Source organism: Sphaeramia orbicularis, chromosome 12, assembly GCF_902148855.1.
Source record: "Sphaeramia orbicularis chromosome 12, fSphaOr1.1, whole genome shotgun sequence".
In the NCBI taxonomy this organism is placed as follows: domain Eukaryota; kingdom Metazoa; phylum Chordata; class Actinopteri; order Kurtiformes; family Apogonidae; genus Sphaeramia; species Sphaeramia orbicularis.
This window is the reverse complement of record NC_043968.1, coordinates 67,946,050-67,969,100: the sequence shown is the minus strand read 5'-3', so window position 1 is coordinate 67,969,100 and position 23,051 is coordinate 67,946,050. Positions and strand designations below refer to the sequence as shown.

General features: G+C 38.9%; 1 protein-coding gene across 1 annotated transcript; it reads left to right on the top strand.

The window, feature by feature from the left end:
- Positions 1–1,328: 1,328 nt before the first annotated feature.
- Positions 1,329–19,763, top strand: fbxw5 (F-box and WD repeat domain containing 5). Its single transcript, XM_030149780.1, has 10 exons — positions 1,329–1,433; positions 5,116–5,311; positions 5,410–5,567; positions 5,918–6,101; positions 7,696–7,844; positions 9,681–10,013; positions 10,121–10,304; positions 10,431–10,578; positions 13,094–13,306; positions 15,229–19,763. Exons 2-10 carry the CDS (start codon positions 5,125–5,127, stop codon positions 15,512–15,514), a joined length of 1,842 nt encoding a protein of 613 aa, XP_030005640.1. The 5' UTR covers positions 1,329–1,433; positions 5,116–5,124; the 3' UTR covers positions 15,515–19,763.
- The last annotated feature ends 3,288 nt before the right edge of the window (positions 19,764–23,051 follow it).

Below are 23,051 nucleotides of genomic sequence, written 5' to 3'. Positions count from 1 at the left end.
GAATTTAAGTTTCAGGGTCGTAGAGAGAGGGTGGCCCTGTGGTGTGGGTCAGGGTCATTGGTGGGTCTTATGTGTGAGTTCCAGGTTTGTTGACAAGGGGATGGGTCACTGTCCAAGTCCTTCAGTCAGGGTTGTTGGTTGAAAACTGCTTGGGAATGTTGTTGAAAATGTTGTTATAGATTTTTTGATAAGTAGTGTCTCAGACCACCACCTCTGTGCAGGGAATGATTTTCCACTTTCACAAAAATGGCTTCTTCTCCTCTCTCAAACCATTTGTCTTCTCTGGCCAGTATCCTAACATTGCTGTCTTCAAAGGAGTGTCCTTACAGGAACATTCCATACTCCAGTTTATCACAATTTTTTGGAATTAGCACATTAAGAAAGATACTTGCTTTTTGTCACCCAGGAAAGGGACCAAAAATGGTATTGGATGCATTTTTACATTTTTCAGGCAAAATGTATTATACTTTTAATCCACTGTGATTATACAGCAGCTGGGGTGGTTTGTAACACATGTTTAAAAGGAGAGACATCCATCCCCTACCATACAAATCATATAACTGACTCCACACATATATGCACTCTCAAACAATTGCATACACACATTTTCTATTTGACCTAAAAGTTCTTTACACAGGTATTGCAAAAATCACATCATGAGCTTTATATGTTTTCAGGGAAACTGAAATTAACAGAGTCAAGTCATGACTCGAGTCACAGCCACAATATTTAGCTATTTATTTTTTTCATTCTTCCCTAGTTATAGTAGTTCTTTCACTGCACTGAAATTCTATTTGAAGAATCTCACATAGTGTGGTCATAATGAACTAACTTCCACAGCTGAACCCAACCTACTGAGGAAGTGGGGGTGTTGTAGCAAAAGATTATCATGTATTTGACATCATCTCAAGACATGTATGATATTTTTGCAGAAGTCTGATTCAGTGCCGTGTATACAAGTTTGAGAGATCTGGCTCAACAGTGACATTCAGATGCTAAAGTACCTCACATCAAACATGTGCTCAAGTTCAGTACTTGAGTGAAAGGGAGATATTTAGTGAAATTCCACTACTTTGTTCATATTTCATTGACCAAGTCAGCCAATTATAAACTTTAATATACCCCGTTGTGTTTATATTCAACATATTTAAGACTACTCAGTAATGAAGTTAAATTTGGTTTTGTCTATCACACAAAATATATCTTCCACCGTTTTAAGGAGAACATTCATTTTATTTTTCATTGTGAATTTTAGCGTAATAGGCAATAGATTGAGTTGGTCTGGTCTGGATGTAGCAGCGATAATTCTGTGTGCTGTTTTTAGCGTCTGGCCGATTTACGGCTGCTGGAGGATTGTTGTCATTTTTCTGACGGTAGCCGCTAGCTTTGGCTAGCCGTTTGATGGTTTCTTCCCATATACTTTGATCCAGCAGGTGAGCAACAGTTTATATCAGCAACTTTGTAACACACGTACAATTATTCATTCATGCAATGACAGCATTCATTTATTGAAAGAATCGACATGTCGTCAAAGTTATATGTAGACAAAGGAGGCTAAAAGTTGAAAACAAATTTCAGCTAGCAGCGAACTGACAAATTAGCTAGCCATCTTAGCTTAACAGCTAGACATATTTAGCAAGCACATCTGTAAAAAAAAAAAAAAACTCATGTCATATCATGATTTGATTAACAATTTATGCATATATTCAAAGGGTATGGTAGCTTTAGCTAATGACTGCGTGCTGTAGTGCAATTAGACGTGGCGTGTTTATTGTAGACACAGTTACAAACGCTTTGAGTTTTACGCACAGCTTCAACATTTCCGTCTCGACTAGGTTGACTTGACGGTTTAGTTGAGCTTCATACAACTGGTCGAAGTTGCTTCGGTTGCTGTCGTGCGATTATAGTTCATGTGTTAACTGTATGTGTAAACAATGCCACGGTAAAAAGCAATTCGTCTTGAGTTTATCATAAATAATGAAGTCGGATTTAATTGTCACAGATAACAGAGTTTAAGGTCGTAGCTCCTTGAAACACAGACAGGCACACAAATTGATGTCACTGGAAAAAACATCCTTAACGTGTCAAAATATTACATGCAGGCTGTTATTAGTTGTATTGTTTTATGTATATTGGTGGCTGGAATCCTGTCATGAACCTAAAATTTGCTAGTATTGTCACAAGGATAGCATGTGCTGATCTGATTTTATATTATATCCTCATATATATACTCAAAGTGCCCAGTCACTGCAGCTTTAGAAAACATCAGAGACACAGCTGCAGTGGTCAAAACTGTTAAAAACCATTAGGAAATGACCAGTTTTTTGACACCTCAGTCCAAAACATTGTGTCAAGCTCATCAAACAATGTCAAGTCTTGATTTAGAACTCAGTTTTTTTTTTTTTCTTTGTTATGATATCATGTCTGCTATTCAGCTCCCATTTGTGAAGATGAGTCCCAGGAAGCTTAAAGACTTGACAGTGTGGACTCGGGAGCCATACAGGACTGAAAGGGGTATGAGGCTGGGAGATCCAGGGGGCTTGTCCTGCAGCAAGTGGGATGATGGTGTTAAAGGTGGAACTGAAATCCACTTACAGGATCCTGTTTATGTTGGTGGAGTTCTCAATGCAGACTAGAGAAGTAACCCTAACCCCTAACCCAATCCTAACCCAGTTTAACATCCTCAGTGAGGAGTTAAAATGTCTGTGAAAACCAGAGACAGATGGACAGAAATGTGCTTCAGAGTGGAGAGAGGGATAGAGTCTGGTCTAGCTGCATTGCAGGAGTTTTCCTCCCCAAAAGATGACTAGTTGTGGTGAGGCATGGATCTCTGCTGAGATGGGGGAGGGGTCAGGAGGGGAATCAGTCCTGTAGGTGTCAGGATGGACCCATTTTGTGTGATACACAGAAGTGGGAGGGTTTTTCTTATAGTTGGTTGTCTCTCTGCTGTGTTGTCATTTATGTTTCTTGAGATCATTGAGTACAGATATTTAGCACCTCTCAATGCATTGCTAAACCTCTATCTATCTATCTATCTATCTATCTATCTATCTATCTATCTATCTATCTATCTATTAGGGCTGCACGATATTGGAAAAAACTGACATTGCGATTTTTTTAAACCCTGCAATATATGAAAATATGGGCGACACGGTGGTGCAGTGGTTAGCACTTGTGCCTAACAGCAAGAAGGTCCTGGGTTCGATTCCAACACCAGTCGACGGGGGGTGGGACCTTTCTGTGTGGAGTTTGCATGTTCTCCCCGTGTCTGCATGGGTTCTCTCCGGGTACTCCGGCTTCCTCCCACCATCCAAAGACATGCACTAATAGGTTAATTGGTTAATCTAAATTGCCCATAGGTGTGAATGTGAGAGTGATTGTTTGTCTCTATATGTCAGCCCTGCGATGAACTGGCGACTTGTCCAGGGTGTACCCCGCCTTCGCCCCTATGTAGCTGGGATAGGCTCCAAGTGACCCTAGTGAGGATAAAGTGGGTTGAGAGAATGAATGAATGAATGAATGAAAAAATACTTAGGAAGATATAATAGCTATGTGGCACCGACGTAAATGGTCAAACAAATTAGTTGTGTTTCCTCTCATTGTGGCAACAGGTGCAAGGCACTATCGACACAGAACATGTGTTTCAATATCATCCTTCTTGTAGCTGAAATAATTCCAGATAACTGACATTGCTTTTCTTTTTGGGACCAAGGCTTCGTTTCTGGTGATTTTCTCTTGTTCATTGCTCAGTTTTCAATGTTGTTACCAGCGACTGACTCCTTGTGCAGGGGCGTGGTCTGCTTTAACTGCAAACTGATTTAGAACGGAACGATTGTGATTAGTGGATCACTGTGAGCAGTGTGTATCTATCGATTGATCGGTATAATTTGGTCGTCCCCCAAAGGGTTCCTGCTGAACTACTTCATGCATCTTCTTGCTACAAGTTTCTACAGTGGTGGATGGCTTTGCTGTCAAACAGGAAGACAGTGCTACTGTATCTACTACTGTTGATGTAACAGATATTTCTACCTTTCCTATTGTCAGACATCTCTGCTTTGCGATCTCCTCTGAATGGCTGGAGGCCAGGCCAGCTGTAGTTAGAATGTACAGTGTAGCGGAGTGCACCTTCCATACATTTCCCTGTCCTCGCTAGCCACTTTTACACTGAAATCCCAGAAAAAAGGTGAGCTGGTGATCCCACCTTTTTTTGACCATTGACTGATTTATGTAGCCAAGCCAAAGGCGTAACAGAGGTGAGACAGGCTGGACTTCTACACTGTGGAGCCTGCGTTCCGGAATCAAAAAGGCAGTGATGCAGCACTCATTTTTAAATCCCCTTAGCGCGGGAAAGACAGCGTGTGCTTCGTGCCTGCCACTGCCGGCTTCATGCCCATCGCTGCTGGCTTTGTGCCCGCCATGGCCGGCTTCGTGCCCCAGGTGAAAAGGGCACGTAGCCACAGAATCATGCCAATGGCTCTAAATTTGCCCGTTGTCTCTCCCGTGCTGGGAGTATCCATCATCAAAACGTCACACCTTGGTTGTAGAACGAGAGGTGTTCCTTTTACATAGCGTTCCGGAATCACAATTCCACCTTTATCACGGCTCTGTTACTACCTCCAGAGGCATTACAGAGGTGTGATAAAGGTGGGACCAAATGAATAAATAAAGGCGAGAACGTCTTTGACAAGACTGTCCTGTAAATCCACAGGTGGCATGGGAAAGTTGTAAAACAAATCCAGAGTTGTTCTTTCCCTGATGTTCATGAGCTCAGTTCTGGTAAGAGTTTTGATTTGAAGAGAATTAATTTTATGAAGTTATAATACTTGTGTGGTGTACCAGATTGACATATGTATACACTTTAACATTTTGGACATAACTCTATATACATATGTACTAATCAAATGATGGAAACAAGACAATAATCCCTGAGAATGCAGTTACTTAAGATACACACAGCAATCATTAAAAGAAATCATCTTTCCTCTTACTGTTTCTTTATGTGCGAGTTATTTCTTCAGATGCATTCCTCATTACAGCATCAAGCCACTCCCTTTCAGAGCCCTTTCTGTACTATTTGTGTTTCCTGAATAATACTGTGGTTCGTGTGTCCTGCAGGATGTTAGGATGGAGTGTGGCTCACTTTTGCCAGACAGCTTGGTGTTGGAGATTTTCCTGCGTCTGCCCCATGATGCTGTGCTGAGAGCTGGTCTGACCTGCCGGCAGTGGTTGGCTGTATCCAGAGATGAGTTCCTGTGGAGGGAGTTGTTCTACAGCTACTATCGCATCCCTCGCTCTGTACCCCGACACCCTGGTAGGTATTTTAAACCCATACGCACTTCATTCGGTACTGTCATTATTCTAGATATTAGTGTGTAAAAGTTTATTAGCTCCTGCTGTATTTTTGTGCAGCGTCCGTCTCGTGGTATAGGGAGTTCAAGCGTCTGTTTGACTGTATCCCTTGTGTGGAGGTTCAAACGCTGAGAGAACACAGCGACCAAGTCCTCCACTTGGCTTTCTCCCACAGGGGTCATCGCTTCTCCTCCTGCTCCAAAGACTGCACTGTTAAGGTACAGATTAAAAGATTAAACAGGTTACTTTTATTCTGGGTCTTATTTCTTATCTTGAGCCAGTGTGACAAGTGGCTGTTTTCAGTATTGGTTACGAATTAACTGTAGGGCTTTTCTTTTCTCTTCTTTTCTGATAGCCCACCTTTAAAGTAGATACTACAGGGTCACCATGAAAGGATTTTACAGCCTCATCACTTCATTTTGATTTATGAGAAATCCTGAGTAACCTTTATCAAGGGATTCTAAAAAAATTCTTTAAACCAGATTAAACATGCATGCATCATTTTCTTTTCTTAAATCTGTAAGCACTCACGTTCTCATTCTCTTTGTCTTTTTTTTTTTGTTTGCAGTTGTGGGACACAGAGCGAACAGATGGCAGCATTTCGTTGGTGCACAGTTCTAGCATGCGGCAGTTTAACTGGGGCTACACCCAGTTCTCCCAGTTTAATGCAGATGACACACTCCTGCTTGTATCTGGAGTGTACCTGGGCCCACACCACTCCTCATCTGGAGAGATTGCTGTCATCAGTCTGGGTAGGAACACACTTCATCAGTTCACATTGATGGTCATTCATATCTATATATCTATATATCTATATCTATATACAGGGTGGGGAAGCAAAATTTACAATGAACATTTAGTTTTTTCTCAGCAGGCACTACGTCAATTGTTTTGAAACCAAACATATATTGATGTCATAATCATACCTAACACTATTATCCATACCTTTTCAGAAACTTTTGCCCATATGAGTAACCAGGAAAGCAAACATCAAAGAGTGTGTGATTTGCTGAATGCACTCGTCACACCAAAGGAGATTTCAAAAATAGTTGGAGTGTCCATAAAGACTGTTTATAATGTAAAGAAGAGAATGACTATGAGCAAAACTATTATGACAAAGTCTGGAAGATACTATTAAAGAAGAATGGGAGAAGTTGTCACCCGAATATTTGAGGAACACTTGCGCAAGTTTCAGGAAGCGTGTGAAGGCAGTTATTGAGAAAGAAGGAGGACACATAGAATAAAAACATTTTCTATTATGTAAATTTTCTTGTGGCAAATAAATTCACATGACTTTCAATAAACTAATTGGTCATACACTGTCTTTCAATCCCTGCCTCAAAATATTGTAAATTTTGCTTCCCCACCCTATATATATATATATATATATATATATATATATATATATATGAATGATATCATGGTTGTTTTTGTTGTAAATTATGTCACAGCAGTTTCATCTTGTGTCACTACAAGCTGCAACCTGCTACTTTAAGGAGATACTGTATGGTACTGAAAACAAGTTAAAGCACTGTCATATTGAAGAAAAATGACATCTGTTATAGGGATGCAAATTATCGATAAATCCATTAAATCCATTCATCATTAGTTGGTTGACCTTATCGATAGATTAACGATTAATTGATAAGTGGCAATTTTCCTGAGAACCTGAATTTCTCTTTCGATAGGATCTAAAAGAATGAAAGCTAGGTATTGTTTATATACTTCATGAAAAAAGCATGTCATATTCCTTAATGACTGATTTATTATACCATTGGGTACAGTACAGACAATGACATTTATGGAGTAGAACTAAATAAATTCTGCAGAGAAGTAAAATAAACTAAATGGATCTGAAGAGGAGCGCTTCAGAAGAAATGGGCATTTCTGACTTTGCATCACTGACATGATGAAGCGAGATTTCAGCAAAGATGCCCCCCCCCGCTATTTTCCCGTGGCCACTGGGGGGACCGCGGGACATAATATGGGACATGCCTGTGGCCTGGATCAGGAGCCTGGAGGATGTTTTCAACTTCTGTTTCCCTGACCAGAGAGTCCAGATAACCGTGGACTAGACCAACTTCCAGGGAAAACGCTCCGATCCAATACCGACCCCGCATTTGTGCGTGTGTTTAGGTGGGGGTGCACTGCTCCCACAAACAGACGGGTCAGTCGGTATTTCACTCCACTGTGTCCTTAAAAAGCCACCCTAAAGCCATTTTAACTCATTAATGCCTTCTTTCAAATTCTTGTTGACAATTAATTGATAGTCGATTAATTGTTTACATCCCTAATCTGTTACTATGTACTGTGTTTCCTTATTTCCTATGTGTTGTCACACTTCAGAGAATTACACACTGTTGTCCCGAGTGAGGAACAAACCATACGATGTGTTTGGTTGCTGGCTGAACGAAACCCACCTGATCTCTGGAAACCTACACTGGATAGGCAACATGACGTCCTGTTCTGTCCTGTGGCTCAATAAAGCCTTCCAGGTGAGACACCGGGTAGTGCAGAATGTTTCTGAGAGACAAAAAAATCCCACATAAACATGTAAAATGAAAGTTGATATTTTTTTGTTGTTTTGTTGTATTTTTTATACTTATTTTGTCACAGTCAATTCTGTGGGACAGTATGAATCGGTGGAAGTTTGAGTTTAATAATGAATACATTGCTTGAGGTTTCTGCCTGTTAAAAGGAAGTTTTTCCTCGCCACTGTCACCAGTCACAAGTGTTTGCTCCTGGAGGGTTCTGTTGGGTTTCTGTAAATTAGCTTCAGAGTCTGGTTCCAACCAGCTAGGAGGGGGCAGGAAAATTTTCAGATTCAACTTTAGCCCAGATTTTCTAATGCTCCCATGTCTTGGGAATACAAAAATGTGAAAAAATTTTAAATCAAGCCCAAACCCCCACCCCGCCCTGAAAATTACTTTTTCAACCCTGAAATTGTGGGTTTTTTGGCAACTTTCAAACCTTCTTCACTTTTGATAACGTACAGTGTAGCAATATGCTCATGCTGGGCCCTTAAATGTTTTTTTGTGAGACATGTCATGTCTTAAGAGGGCTTTGCACTACAGAAGGTGTAGTGTCAAGGTCAAATTATAGGCCAAATGGTCAAAATGCATATTTCATGGAATTAAGCTGTTAATGTGCGTTCTTCAAAATGTTGGACTCAGGTTCTCTCCTCATAACACATCTATTGACCACAAACAACTTCCATTCAATAAGACACATTAAACAGATCTATTTACTCAATGTATTATCCATATAGACATGTCAAAATAACAAACGGTAGTTTCACATTGCAATTTACATGTATATGTCACGTTGTGGACGACACGGTGGTGCAGTGGATAGCACTCGTGCCTCACAGCAAGAAGGTCCTGGGTTCGATTCCAACACCAGTTGATGGGGGTGGGACCTTTCTGTGTGGAGTTTGCATGTTCTCCTCGTGCCTGCGTGGGTTCTCTCCGGGTACTCTGGCACCTCCCACCATCCAAACACATGCACTAATAGGTTAATGGATTAATCTAAATCACCCATAGGTGTGAATTTGAGTGACTGTTTGTCTCTATATGTAAGCCCTGCAATGAACTGGTGAAATGTCCAGGGTGAACCCCGCCTTTGCCCGTAAGTAGCTGGGATAGGCTCCAAGCGACCTAGAGAGGATAAAGCAGGTTCAGAAAATGAATGAATGAATGAAGTGTTAGTGATTCCTGCCAAAATGTGTGCTAGTGTTTCCTGCCACACTAATGGTGGCAAATTCAAATGGAATGTACCCCTAACAATATGTACCTGTCTCTAACGTGGCTTTGAAAGGACCAAAGGCCTTGGGGGATCCCACCAGGAAACCAGAGGGAAGAGAATTTGGGACATATTTGATAAAATGTCGGAATGGTATGCATTTTTGAAAAAAACTAGGCATTTTTGGTGACCTTTAACATACAACATGACCATGACATTAGACTTTTCATAGTACAAAGTACTCTTATGATACAATATGGCACTTACAAGATCATTCAATGGCCCATCATGGACATATTTATACATTACACTGGACAAAAGAGTGGAGAAGGTGTGAAAGTTGCGAAAACATGGATTTTCAGAGTTAAAAAAGTAATTTTTGGGGTGTGGGGGGGTTTTGGATGAAAATTTCAAAAAAATTACACAGGAGTGCTTAGAACATCTTGTTGCATCAGAAAATCTGGGCTGATGTGGTATTTGATATTTAACCCCCCCCCCCATTTGTAAAGTGTCATGAGATAACTTTTGTTATGGTTTGGCGCTATATAAATAAAATTTGATTTGATTTGATTTCTTGTGTTCTTTGACAGGATATTGAATCAGAGAATGTCAATGTGGTGAAGCGCCTCTTCAAGATTCAGAATATTAATGCCAGCACCATCCGCACTGTGATGGTGGCCCACTGCCGTCGTCATGACAACCCCGACTTGCTGTTAGACTATGAGGCTCAGTCTCAGGCCCAGGCCCTACGGCAGAAAGGTCAGCAGCAGCACCACCAGCCACTCCTCTTTGATTTAGGGACCTCTGGCAGTGAGGAGGACGATGAAGAAGAGGACAATGAAGAGAGGGAAGCGAGGTGCCATGGCCCCCCATCTGGCCGAAACCCCCAGCCCACAATCTCAGGTCTAGAGCAAGTTATGCAGGTGAGAGTTGTGACACTCTTACTCACTTTTTTGGCCTTTTTCTGAAAATAATAATTTCTTCATCTTTCCTTTTTGCATTTGTCTTTCTTCCATCGGCCTATGGTCAGAGTTGTAAAAATGTAGGGAAAAGGGAGTTGCAGATAGAGACCCACGTGGCCAAGGTGATGGGGAGAGCCCATACAAAGGTCCCTGATTCCAGCCTCATTGAGCCCTCTGAGCCAGGGGAGGGAGAGGACAAAACTTATCTACTGTTTACCACCGGTAGCCTTACATACTCCCCTCACCAGATAGGTATGACTGCTGCAACAATGTCAGAGCACATATTTTCCAACGTAAAATTCATTTTTAAAACATGGATTTAGAACAGCAGTCTTGTCAGACATCTCCTTGATGTCTTCATCTGTGTGCCATTTTCAGGTATAAAGCGCATCAAACCTGACCAGATGACAACATCAGGGCCTGTCCTTGGGGAGGAACGGAGATCTGATGAGTTTTTCGATTCCTTGGACCATGTTATCGATATCCATGGTCACATCATTGGTATGGGCCTTTCTCCAGACCACAGGTAATAAAAGGAACAGTAAATACAGAGTGCTTAGAAATAAAGTATGCAACATTTCTTGCTTTTTTGCAAAAAACTGTTAAAACTCCTGTCTGCACTACAGGGTGAGTCAGAAAAAACGCTCTTTTCATTTAAAGAAATTGTACCACTGAAATGGAAATGCTTATTTTTCTTTTGATTATACAGTCATATTGATGTGGTTATTGAGCATGTCTGGCGATTGAATCATTGATTTATGGCATAGCATAACAGAGAGAATGTCCATTGTTTATTGTGCACCGAAATATCTGCCAACACAGTTTATGCCACCGTGAATGAAATTGAAATTGTCAACCATTACAGCATGTTTACTCGCCATCAAAATGTTTTGTCTCAACGAAGTCGTCCAGCACAACCTTCAACTTGGCTACCATTCAGATTGATGCAAATCTGTGCTCCTTGTCGCATCTCTAACACAGCTCTTCTCGCCATTCGTGTTCGTCGTAGGGCTTGGATTTCAGCCGTGATGCTATTTTGGAGTTCCTGAAGAGTTTGTGGAACAGTCTGATACACACGGTTTTTAAGATACCCCCACAAGAAAAAATCAAGGGGGGTCAAGTCCGGGGATCTAGGTGGCCACTCTCTCTCCTGACCCAAACAGACAACTCGATGAGGAAATAATACCTGCAATCGCTGTGGTCTTACCATGATGAAAACTCCCTGGGCACTGTCATGTAGGCCTATGTCCTGAGTGTGAAAGCAAAGCCCCGACTCCTGTAATTGTTGTCAATTTCAAGTTTGTTCACTGTGGTATACATTGTGTTAGCAGGTATTTCAGTGCCCAATAAACAATGGACCTACTCTCTCTTATGCAATGCAATAAATCTATGACTACATCACCAGACATGCTCAATAACCACATCAATATGACTGTATGGTCAAAAGAAAAATCAGTGTTTCCGTTTTAGCAGTACAATTTCTTTAACTGGAAAGAGCGTTTTTTCTGACTCACCCTGTACAAAGGAGTGCGAGGTATTTAAATGATCGAGAGAGTGAATAAGGAGGGCAAGTGGGGAGAATAAATAAAATGTTACTTTCTGATTGTTTGACAGTGGTTATGTTTTTAAAAAAAAAAAAAAAAAAAAAGAATAAAGCCTCCTACCATCTACTGTCTTATGACCAAAACAAGACAAAATTCTGACACCTCAGACACATCAGTAATTCATTTTGATCATCTCACTGTCTGAAGTTAATACCACCTGCATCTCTTTTAACAGCCATATGAACGCAACATGAAATTACTTATTGATCAACAACATTTGTCTATATGTCACTAAAACTACTAACCTCAAGCTTTCGCTACATAATTATAACCCGGGGTTGCAGGTCCATAATCTCCATCTTTTCCTTGACTTATTTTTATTTTCTTGTCACATAAATACTACTATGGCAACAGAGTAATCATTAGCGTCATTGTTTCCAACTATTATGCCACAAGTAGACAATGAACAGTGATGATGTGTAGTTCTTGCATCTTTACTTGCATCATAGCCTGAGATTCAGTAGATTTTATCATCACACAATATGCATGTGCTGTTTCTAGGTGAACTAGATCCCTGTTTCCCAGTGTGGCTGTGGATAAACCTTTTAAATTGTTTAAATCCCACAGTCTTTAACAAGTTTGAGACATATGGTTAGGCAGGCCCAGAGAGTCCTGCTTTCTGTGTGTGTGCTTTACACTGAGTTTTGCCTCTCAGACACATGCACTATACACATAAGCTACACAAACAGAGGGGTACACACAGTCGCTATGTTTTTATATTGCACACTGCTGTTACTGGTTGGTACAGGCAGATAACATTGAAAATAATTATTTTTACGTGAGACTATACTTTTGTCTTTTTTTTAACTAAAAAGATTGTTTTTAATTTATTCATGAAGCACTGTAAAAATAAATTTGCCCTCCTGCCTGCCTGGATAGTGCAAGACAGTTGATATGCAGTGTAGTAGTTTATTTTATTTGTCTTTTTTATGTATTATTTCCTGCTTAGTATTTGTTACTCCAGTATTGTTGACAATACTCTATGTTGTTAAATATGTGCACAGCCTATTAACTGTTAGTTTTTTTTTCCTGGTTAAGCAAAGAGACTGTAGTAGTAACGCATGCTACCACATTAGAATAGCCCAGCTACATGTCTTTCAGGAAAAGTTTTTTTGAATCCTTATTAGCAAAAAGCCAGGATTTTAGTCAGCATTTTTATGTCCGTGTGTTGCAAAAGGTCATCATCACAGTAGTTTCACTGTGACAACAGAGTTGAAACAGAGATTCTTACATGAAGGGCCACACACCTCTGTATTCAAAAACAATGTGATCTGAAGGTTTACTAAATCTGAAACAAGAGCCTGGACCTACAAGAAGTCAAAGGTAGTATTGTTTTGATTGCTTAATAGTCTGTATAAGTTGGATGCTTTGTCAGCAGGGTCATCTAGTCTTCTTACTTTATGGGTCTAGCTGAACTTGTTTTCACTCGTTCCTCAGGTACCTTTATGTGAACAGCAGGGCTTGGCCAGCTGGATGCGTCATCTCTGACCCCATGTCTCCGCCTCCCATCGCTGAAGAAATCGACCTGCATGTCATCGACCTGAAGAGCTTGCGGGAGGAGAGAAGGAGTCTGCGCGCCCACCGAGCCTTCACTCCTAATGACGAGTGCTTCTTCATCTTCCTGGACGTCAGCAGAGACTTTGTTGCCAGGTGGGTTACAAACCTTCTCTGAAAACATTTTATTATATCTGTGAGAAAGTGTTCCATTAAAGTGGCCAAGTATAAACCTGGAGATTACATTGCAATGACAGTCAATGTATTATCACATCCAAACTGGAATATCATCAAATCAGAGGACACAAAACACTGCTATTTACAGGTCATTTTGAGCCATTTTAATTAAAGATTAAAAGTGATTTTCTGGATTTTTAATGTTAACACTGAAGACATATGTTATATCTTGGCTACCATGAAAAGAACAAGACAGAAATGAAATGTGTTTTTCAGACAGATGTAAATCTGAATTGCACAAGTTACACAATGAGCAGTTTTAGAGAGCCATTGAAGAAAGTTTTTTATTGATTGTACTGGACTCCACCTCAATCACTAGTAGTGTACAGTCCCGCTGTGGGAGACTGTAATAGCCTATTTTATAGTTTGGGTTAAAAGTCTTGTGGTATTTCCACTGTTTGTAACTGACAAACGAAGTGCGGTTTCAAATAGCAGGAAATTTCCAAACAGCTCAAAACAGTTTCATACTTTATATAGTTTTTTGTTGAAAACAACAGTCATTCTTTTTTTTTACTGGTGGAGACATGGACGTATCAGACTTCATGATGAAGAAATGATAAATGGTCAGGAAAAAAAAGACACGACACCTCAATGGACAGTTTGTCAGTGCTACTTGCACTTACTAAGTGACTTCATCCCCCATACAATGTTGATGTTAATATACCTGTAAGGCACAAGTTTCACAGCACTTATCTGAATCCAAAAACTAAAGACAACACATAACCCCAAAGCAAACCTTGCTGTCTTTGCCTGTAATTCACACAACACTACTGTATGCACACTTCAGGTATACCTGGTAAAATGGTACATTCTTGGGAATATCTGGTGTGGTCGGGCATGTGTGCAAGGATGTTTTAACACAGTATATATTACGCTTGTGAATCACATGGAATAAAAAGCTTTGAAAGCTCTGCTTGGCTGGACTGTAGGGACACCCTGAATGCTAATTTGTGGAGCCCAGTGCTTTGGAGGTAAATGACAGAAAATAGGCAAAGGTGAAAATGATGGCTCAGATGAAGAGGAAAAATGTACCCAAATTGACAGAAATGTTTATAGTGACACATGATGGTTAAATTGCATGATAATAGCCTTTAGTGTAACCTGCTCAAACCCAGTGTTTCCTCTGTGTCTGTAAAGTTATTTCTTTGATAGAAGACAACATCATGACAAAAACATGAAAATGTGAATATGAAAATGGTCTACAATTAGAGAATGTAAAAGCTGTAGCTTCTTCAGCACCAGTGCAAGAAGGAGCAATACTCGGTCATTCCTCCCAACAGCCATCAGACTGTACATTGGTTCTCAGTAAACGCCCCACACACACACCATGTGCATGTGGACCCATAATGTAAATAATATTTAAATTTTATTTTCATTCTATATTTTTGTGAATATTCATATAAATACCAAATTTCTTATTTTTCTCTTTATATTTCATTTTTCACTTGTTTGTGGTTTTTCTATCTGTCTTTTCTCTGTACTTGCTTGTTGTATGTTTCTGCTGTTAACTGTGAAATTTCCCCACAGTGGGATAAAATAAAGTCATATTTTATCTTGTATCTGTTTAATCTTCTCGCAACAGTGTTCATTGAAATTAAATGATTGACCTTTGAACAGTTGTGGAAAATCTGATATATTGGAATATTTTGAATATATATATTGAATAATATTATTGAATATTGGTTTGGAATTTTTCAAATCATGTTGCCTTAGTCAGTACATTTTGTCTGTGGTTTGATGTGGGTTACTGCTTTACGCTAATAGAACATCATGAGTGTGTTCTTTTTCAGCCTTGTTATAAAACTGTGCTTTTGACATATCTTCCTCTTTGTTTCTTGCAGTGGAGCTGAGGACAAGCATGGTTACATCTGGGACCGTCACTACAACATCTGCCTGGCTCGACTGGCCCACGATGACGTTGTGAACTCCGTGGCCTTCAGCCCTGCAGACCAGGAACTGCTGCTGTCGGCCAGCGATGACTCCACCATTAAAGTGTGGCGCTCACCACGCATGGTGCGCTTGGCCCAGTCTGCGACCCGGCCCACGAGGAACCGTAGCCTCCTGTCATCCTGGCTGAGCCGCAACAAAAACTCCACATCTTCCAGCAGCGTCAACGGAAAACTGTGAGTCAGGTTGAAACAGTCTTACAGTTGGAGGGAGTGGGAGGAGGAACATTTGACCTTTTTCCTCCGTGGAGTCAGTATGTATATGTACGGTTTGGTTAACAGCAGGAGGTGTTGCATGAGCTCACATTTTTGCCACGGACACAGTTGTGCTCTGTTGAACTGTCAGAGGATGTGGTAAGATGTGACTCAGGATTAGTCACAAAGGGGCGCTGTTGTATCAGCAGAGGACAGGCATTGCCACAGACTCTGCATTGCTGCTGACATGAGTGATATCACAGATAGTGTAGAGCAAAACAGAAACTAAACCTGCTCACCTTAAAGTCTTTTTATCTGTAATAATGTGACTTAACAGGTCAGACACAGGACTCGTGGACCTGAGGCATTGTGCAACATAATTGTCCTGCAACAGAGGGCACTGAATGATCAAGGCTGTAATGTCTGTCTTGTCAGATTGAAAGTGCTGTAACAAAAAAATCCTTTCCCTAATGTTTTTTTTTTTTCTTGGTAATGGAAAAATTTCAAATTATGTCATGTAGAAGACACAAACTGTTTTAGAGAGTGAGAGTTTTAAAACCAAAAGGGAAAAAGACATGTCACTGCATTTCCTGCAGTTTGACGTTTCCCAGGTTGCACCTCCATATGTTTTTATGCCCAGGATGTAAAACATCACTATCCTATTAAAGGTAGAAATTTGGAGTGATTTCATTTTGAGATGTTAAAACAGTTGGTGTGAAGCATGGCTATGAACAAAACATGTAGTTTGTGTGTTTTATTGTTATTGGGCCTATATAACGTAGAAATGTATTTAAAACGTTTTATCCATGAGTAGCTGCTCTTTGTTATAACCCCTTGTCGAAAAGCACTTAAGTGGTGAATCTGAGGTCTCCTGGACCTTTTCTTCAAAAAAAAAAAAAAAGGAAAAGAAATCTATCCTTGTCATTACATTTCACTAACAGTTTGTTTCAAACACAAGAACGTGAACATTGAGGAGAACCTGTCACCATTGCCATGAACAGCTACAACTGCAGCACTGGGCACAAGACTCATTTAACTATATTGTTTATGGACAATTGTAAAGAGCAGATATATTTTTTTCCAGTTACTTTATTAAGATGCAGTACAGGAAATATGTTCATATTATTAAAATATCTGCATATCTGAACAAAACAGCAAAATAAGGCAAAAAACAGTCAGTAATTAGTGTGACCTCTATTCGCATTACAGTAAAGAGCCTTTGACATGTGGCAGTATATCTCATATCGACATACAGACAAACACATAAGTGCAGAAGGAGATCACGCTAAATACTGGATACTTTGGTTTGAAACTTTATTGTTTCAGTGCCATTTACATATTTCCTTTATATTCTGTTTGTATCTCCATACAGAGGCTGAAAAATACAATCATTACAGCTTGATAAAACAACAAACCTAATGGTGGACTAAGACTTTTTTACTACTACTGTGTATATATAGCTGTTGCTGTAGCACACCACTATGCAATTTGTTTTAGTTCACCACCTCCACATCTATTTATTAATGTTTACCCAGGGCAGCTTACAGAGCTCCATGCTCTTAGTTAACAGCATGTTTAGTCCGGGTATTTTTTCTATTCCAGTCCCACATTGAGATAACCTGATAATAAGATTAGATGACGTTATTTTGTCAGTCTTTAGAATGTCCCCTGAAGGTACAAAATACATCAGACAACTGTTGGTCACAGGTTGCACAGTACTCCCTTCTGACTAGTCTGTGTGCACAGCTCCAGTTTGAGAATAAATCTAATAAGAGACCAGAAAAAATACAGCTCTGGAGAAAAATCTGAAGAGGCCACTCCATTTTAACACCTGAACCCTATAGAAAGAGGGGACCATGGATGATGTCAAGCCACCAAGCGAAGCAGAGCTGGTCATGTTACACTGACTTATTCCAACAGTATCTCACAACTGACTTCTTCTTCTGTTTTCCATTTCATAGGAGGCATATCCAGTATTTCAGAGTTAATATCGCTTTAAGGAAAAGCCCAGAATGAATGAACTAAACATTTACTTACAACTTTTACGTCTTTTACAACAGCAGTAACAACAGTATAAAAATATATGTAATAGTATAGTATATACTAATATCTATATATAAACAACAAACAAGTTAAATGACGTCTACAAACAAGATGTGCCCTGCAGTTTTCAACACATTTGGATCCAACTTACTAACTTACTAACAACTTAAGCTGGAACTGACATACAACTGAAAAAAATGAAAACAAATATATTTGTAATGTTTGTGTGAAAGCTTAAAAGTTCAGAGGAGTTAGTGATGGTTCCAATGAAGAAAAGTGAGAATACAGACATTTTCTGCGTTTTTGTCTTTATCTCCTCTGAGCTGTGCTCTAACAGCAAAGTTAAGGAAACTAAGCTTAGATTCAGGAAAATTGTAACTGAATAATTTTTTAAAAATAAAATCAGTTTGATTAATCATTTCAGCTCTTGCATCCTCTTAAGTCAGTGTTGTTTGCCAGTTCCAGGCTGTTTACCTAAGGTGATACTAACTCAGGTCCTAGGTGACAATAATGTGTCGTAGCAACGAATGTCATCTGTTACAAAACAAAAAAAGGAGAAGAGGAAGTCTGTTCAGAGCCACTGTAGTGGGGACTTGCAGCCTCATATATATATATATATATATATATATATATATATATATATATATAACATACAACTCATTTGAAAGTAAAGAAAACCTGATGATTTATATTTTCTGTTGATTATACATTTATGGAAACATAGTCTGTGTCATTTCTGTAATTAAATCCTTCTAAGTCCCTCTGAATCTGACACATTGGACCTTCAAACGTTAATATTGCGTCATAGTTTGAGAAAAAGAGTGCAATCCAATCAGATTTTATTTATATAATGCCATATCGTGACAAACATTATCTCAAGACACCTTTTAGAGCTGGTCTAAAACTAGACTTTTAATAACCCAATTCAGATACCAACAGAATCCTCCATGATTTACAATAGAGTAAAGAGTAATGGAAAGAGTATGACTCATTTTGATTCCATTCTTCAAGGTTTGGAAATGCATATTTTAAAAATTTTATTGTTTTGACCATTATGGCTGCAACTAACAGTTACCTTCATTGATGATTATTTTTTTCAATCAATTGTGTTTGGTCTATTAAATTTCAGAAAACCTTTTTTTTTTTTTATGTTCCTAAAGCCCAAGATGCCATCCTCAAATGTCTTGTTAGGTCCACAACTCAAGGATATTGAATTTGCTTAGATACAGGAGGAATAAATCCAGAAAATATAAGAATATGAAGCTGAAATCAGAAAATTTGGATTTTATTCTTAAAAGTTACTGAACTTAATCCACAACTATTTTCAAAATAATCAATTTAACAGCCAACAAGTCATCATATTCTGCAAATAAATGTATGAAATGGAAATATTCTTACTCTGAATAACCAAATTGGTATGAGTGGGTTCATTATGTTACACACCGTACATACCGTACATTAATTTTTCTACAGCTGTATCTCAAGTACCTGTGATATAAAAGAAGTGTTGATGTTGGTTTTAAGATTATCTTTGCTACAGTTGTTTGTTCAACCCACCAAGGATAGCGCTCATATAGATCATTAACTCATCGGTTTTTAAATGAAACCACAAAAAAGTATAACACAGAATCCCGTACAGGCCTCAGAGTGCTTCTGTTTGTTCACAGTGGGACTTTACGTTGAGGCTCTTGCTTGAACACCTGCTGTAGTTTAGTTTGTTTGGCTCATCTGTGTGCTGCTTGTTCACGGTTTGACACCAGATTCTTCATTTATTTTAACAGTTCATTTAAATTGATGCCACTCTGAGACTCATCTAAAAGAACCGCTAAACAGAAAGTGACACATACGAAGGGAAGATGATTTCAGTTTTGGTTGAACTGTTGGAAGGGCTAGGTACTTTACCTGGTAAATATTCTTATATGGCCAACTGGATGGTCTGGTTGAGTAATGCATGACCTGCTTTTGGTAGAAACGTGAGAGTTGGAGTGAGTGCTGTTGATGCCACGTTTCCCAACCCAACCATGTTTTTGGTATGTGTCTAATAAGTCATTTGGCTTATTGGTTTTGTCCCTACTTCCCTCTCATTCTTTCTAATTGTATTTCCTCTAATTTTGTTTTTACAGTCCCCTTAAATAAAAAGCATGCCATTAAAGGTCACAAATCTCAATAGAATAAATGTCTTTTCCACTAAACACAGTGGTGTGGTGTGCAGTTTTTCAGTGGACGTTGCCTTGAAACCGTTCCTTATATTCAGACTGTAACTAAAAATAAATAAAAATAATGAAATAACAATGTGATTTGAAACAGGTGACTGGAATCTTGATTCTGAATAAAAGCAGCATCCAGGGAAGGTTTTATCCAGGGGTCAGCAACCTTTACAATGTAAAGAAAAACAGAACTGTCTCTCGTATTAAAACATATGAGAGACAGTTCTGTTTTTCTTTATATTGTAAAGCTTCAAGCAGTGACTGTTTAAGAAGCTCTAGGATTAGTTGGTAAGAATATGTCAGCAATGAATCAAAGTTTTGTTGCATTTACAGAACTGCAAAGAAATGACAGAACTACACTAAAGAAAATGGTCACATTTGCCACTATTGTGTTGTGCAGCAAAAATTGAGTGATATGTGAATACTTTCATTGTAATGGAGTAAACAAATGAATACCTTCAGTGTCATAAAATAAAAAGTAGTCTACTTTTACTACTACTACTACTACTACCACTATTTTTATGCATTTGAATGTATAAAATTTTAATATATCTAATTACTAATTTGATATAAGTGTTATTAATTTCTGTAGATTTTTTCTCAAAGCCACATGGAGCCACTTTAAAAGAGCCAATGTAACCCCAGAGCCACCGGTTACCAACCTCTGGTCTAAGAGCAAACCACCAGTTATTCAACATGACTGACAGCAACAATGAGCCTCCTTACATGACCATAAAAATCCTATAACTTAGAGCAATCAGATAATTGTAATAATCAGATCTGAAATGGGGATAATGGGATTTCTTTCTGAGTACGTACGTACATAGTAATGGTAGACTCAGACTTCCTGTTATTGTCTTCTGCTCAGATTTGCTTGTTTACATGATCACTAATAATTTGATAACTCCAGAAATCAGATAATGATCGGAGTATTAGTGTGGATGTAAACGGGCTTACTGTTCCACAAAAAAACTGGAAACAATGTAGATATTTCAGCCTCTATGGTGCCAAACAGAGTGAAAAGTCTTAATGAATCTGGATGTACACTACTGGTCAAAAGTTTTAGAACATCCCAATTTTTCCAGTTTTGTATTGAAATTCAAGTAGTTCATGTCCAATGAACAGCTTTAAATGGTACAAAGGTAAGCGGTGAACTGCCAGAGGTTAAAAAAAAAAAAAAAAGGTAAGGTAAGGTTAAACAAAACTGAAAAATAATGTACATTTCAGAATTATACAAAAAGGCCTTTTTCAGCGAAAAAGAAATGGGTTAACAACTTAAAGCAGTTATGCTGCAATGGAGGTTGATCAAGCCTCAAAAGTTGGTGCTACCAATTCCTACAGGTGTCCCAATGTTTCTTAATTACTTCCAACCCTCTCTGTCTGCATAAAAGTAGTGCTGGAACACACTATTACCATACCGTTGTGAGCATTATTTGAACAGTATTGTACTGCAGAAAGTAGTATGTTCCTATAAAAATGGCAAGGAAAAGGCAATTAACGATAGAAGAGAGACAGACCATCAAAACACTTAAAAATGTAGGTCTTTCCTACAGAGAAATTGCCAAGAAAGTCAAGGTGTCAGTACGTCCAGTTTCCTTCACCATCCAAAGGCACTCAGAAACTGGGGGAAATGCTGACAGGAAGAGGTCTGGCAGACCCAAAGACACAACAGAATCAGCAGATAAGTTTCTGAGAGTCAACAGCTTGTGTGATAGGTGACTCACAGGACAACAGCTTCAAGCACAGCTCAATAGTGGTTGTAGTAAGCAAGTCTCAGTTTCAACTGTGAAGAGAAGACTTTGAGTTGCAGGTTTGATCAGTCCATAACACCTTCCAGTCTTCAGTAGTCCACCGGCGGTGTTTCATGGCCCAGCCAAGCCTCTTTTTCTTTTTCTGAAGTCTCAGCAATGGCTTTCTTGCTGCAACTCGACCCATCAAAGCTAGACATTCGTGGAGGGAACAGTAGTTTCTTACGGCCGTCTTGTGAAGTCGGTATGGCTGCCGTTCAAAACGCAGGAGCAACTTGAGGGCTCCATGAGAAAATGATGGGATTTTCATCCAGTAGTCAGGGTCTGTCATGGTCTGGGGTCAAAAGTCATTGTCAATTCTGTGATGATCCATTAATGCTGACAAGTACAGTGAGACTTTGGATCAACACAAGCATACACATGCAACATTTCATAACTTAATGTCTGAAGATGCTGTGAAAGGAATACATTGCAACTTTACTGTCCCACTTTGTGGGATTGTGTTGCAACAATCAGGGATACATTTCATAAGGTGAAGTATCATTATTGGGTTTTATTGTTCTCAGGGTCATACAAAGATAACTATCACAATTGCCACTTTTTCTGATCTGAGGTAGTCATTACATGATTCCTCTACACTAACAAATGACATGTAAATGAAATGAAATGTAAAATGATTTCCTGCACAAGACAGACAACAAGTGCCTACTTCTGTGTAACAAAGTGATGTATTTTTTACTGAGTTCCTGACTGCAGATATCTTCAGAAAAGCCCTGTACTTTTACTCTTCACATTCTGGGAACTATTCAAATGACTGATACAGTGACTTTCAGTACTGCAACAGAAGGTTTCATGTACAATACCCGAAACCCTCAGATCCTCAAAGACTTTAACAGTCACCAGAGAAGAAAAGCCTCTACTGAACAAAAACATTTAAGAACTTTTAAGCCACTAATCCCATCAATACATTCAAATAATTTAAGTAAAAGGTTGTTCCTTAGCTTTTCAGTGGCATCAAATGTGCCTTTTTTCGGACGTCCAGAAGCTTCGAAGTAAACATAGAAACACAGTCGTCTTCTACAACATTGACTCAGTTTGACAAATGGATGGCAATCGGGGTGTTAAACTCAGTTTAGCCCAGTTTGATCTCAAGTGGGCTGGACAAATAAAATAACAGGCATAATCACCTATAAATAATAACTGTATTTGTGTGAAAAAGTAAAATTACATTATGAAAATGTGAATAAACTGAATGACCATGTACAACATGGAATTTCTTCAGAAAAATAAGTGCAATTTCAACAATATTATGTCTCAGCGTATTATTAACATGAGTAATAGATCATTGTGGATCTACAAATGCACAAAACATTTAGTAACAGGAATTATATTGTTAAAATTGCACTTATTTTTCTTAAGACAATTCAGGTTGTTCATATTTGTTCAGGTTATTCACATTTTATAGGGAGAAATGTAAAGATTTAAATAATGTAATTTTACTTTTTTCACATTAAACCAAGAAGAA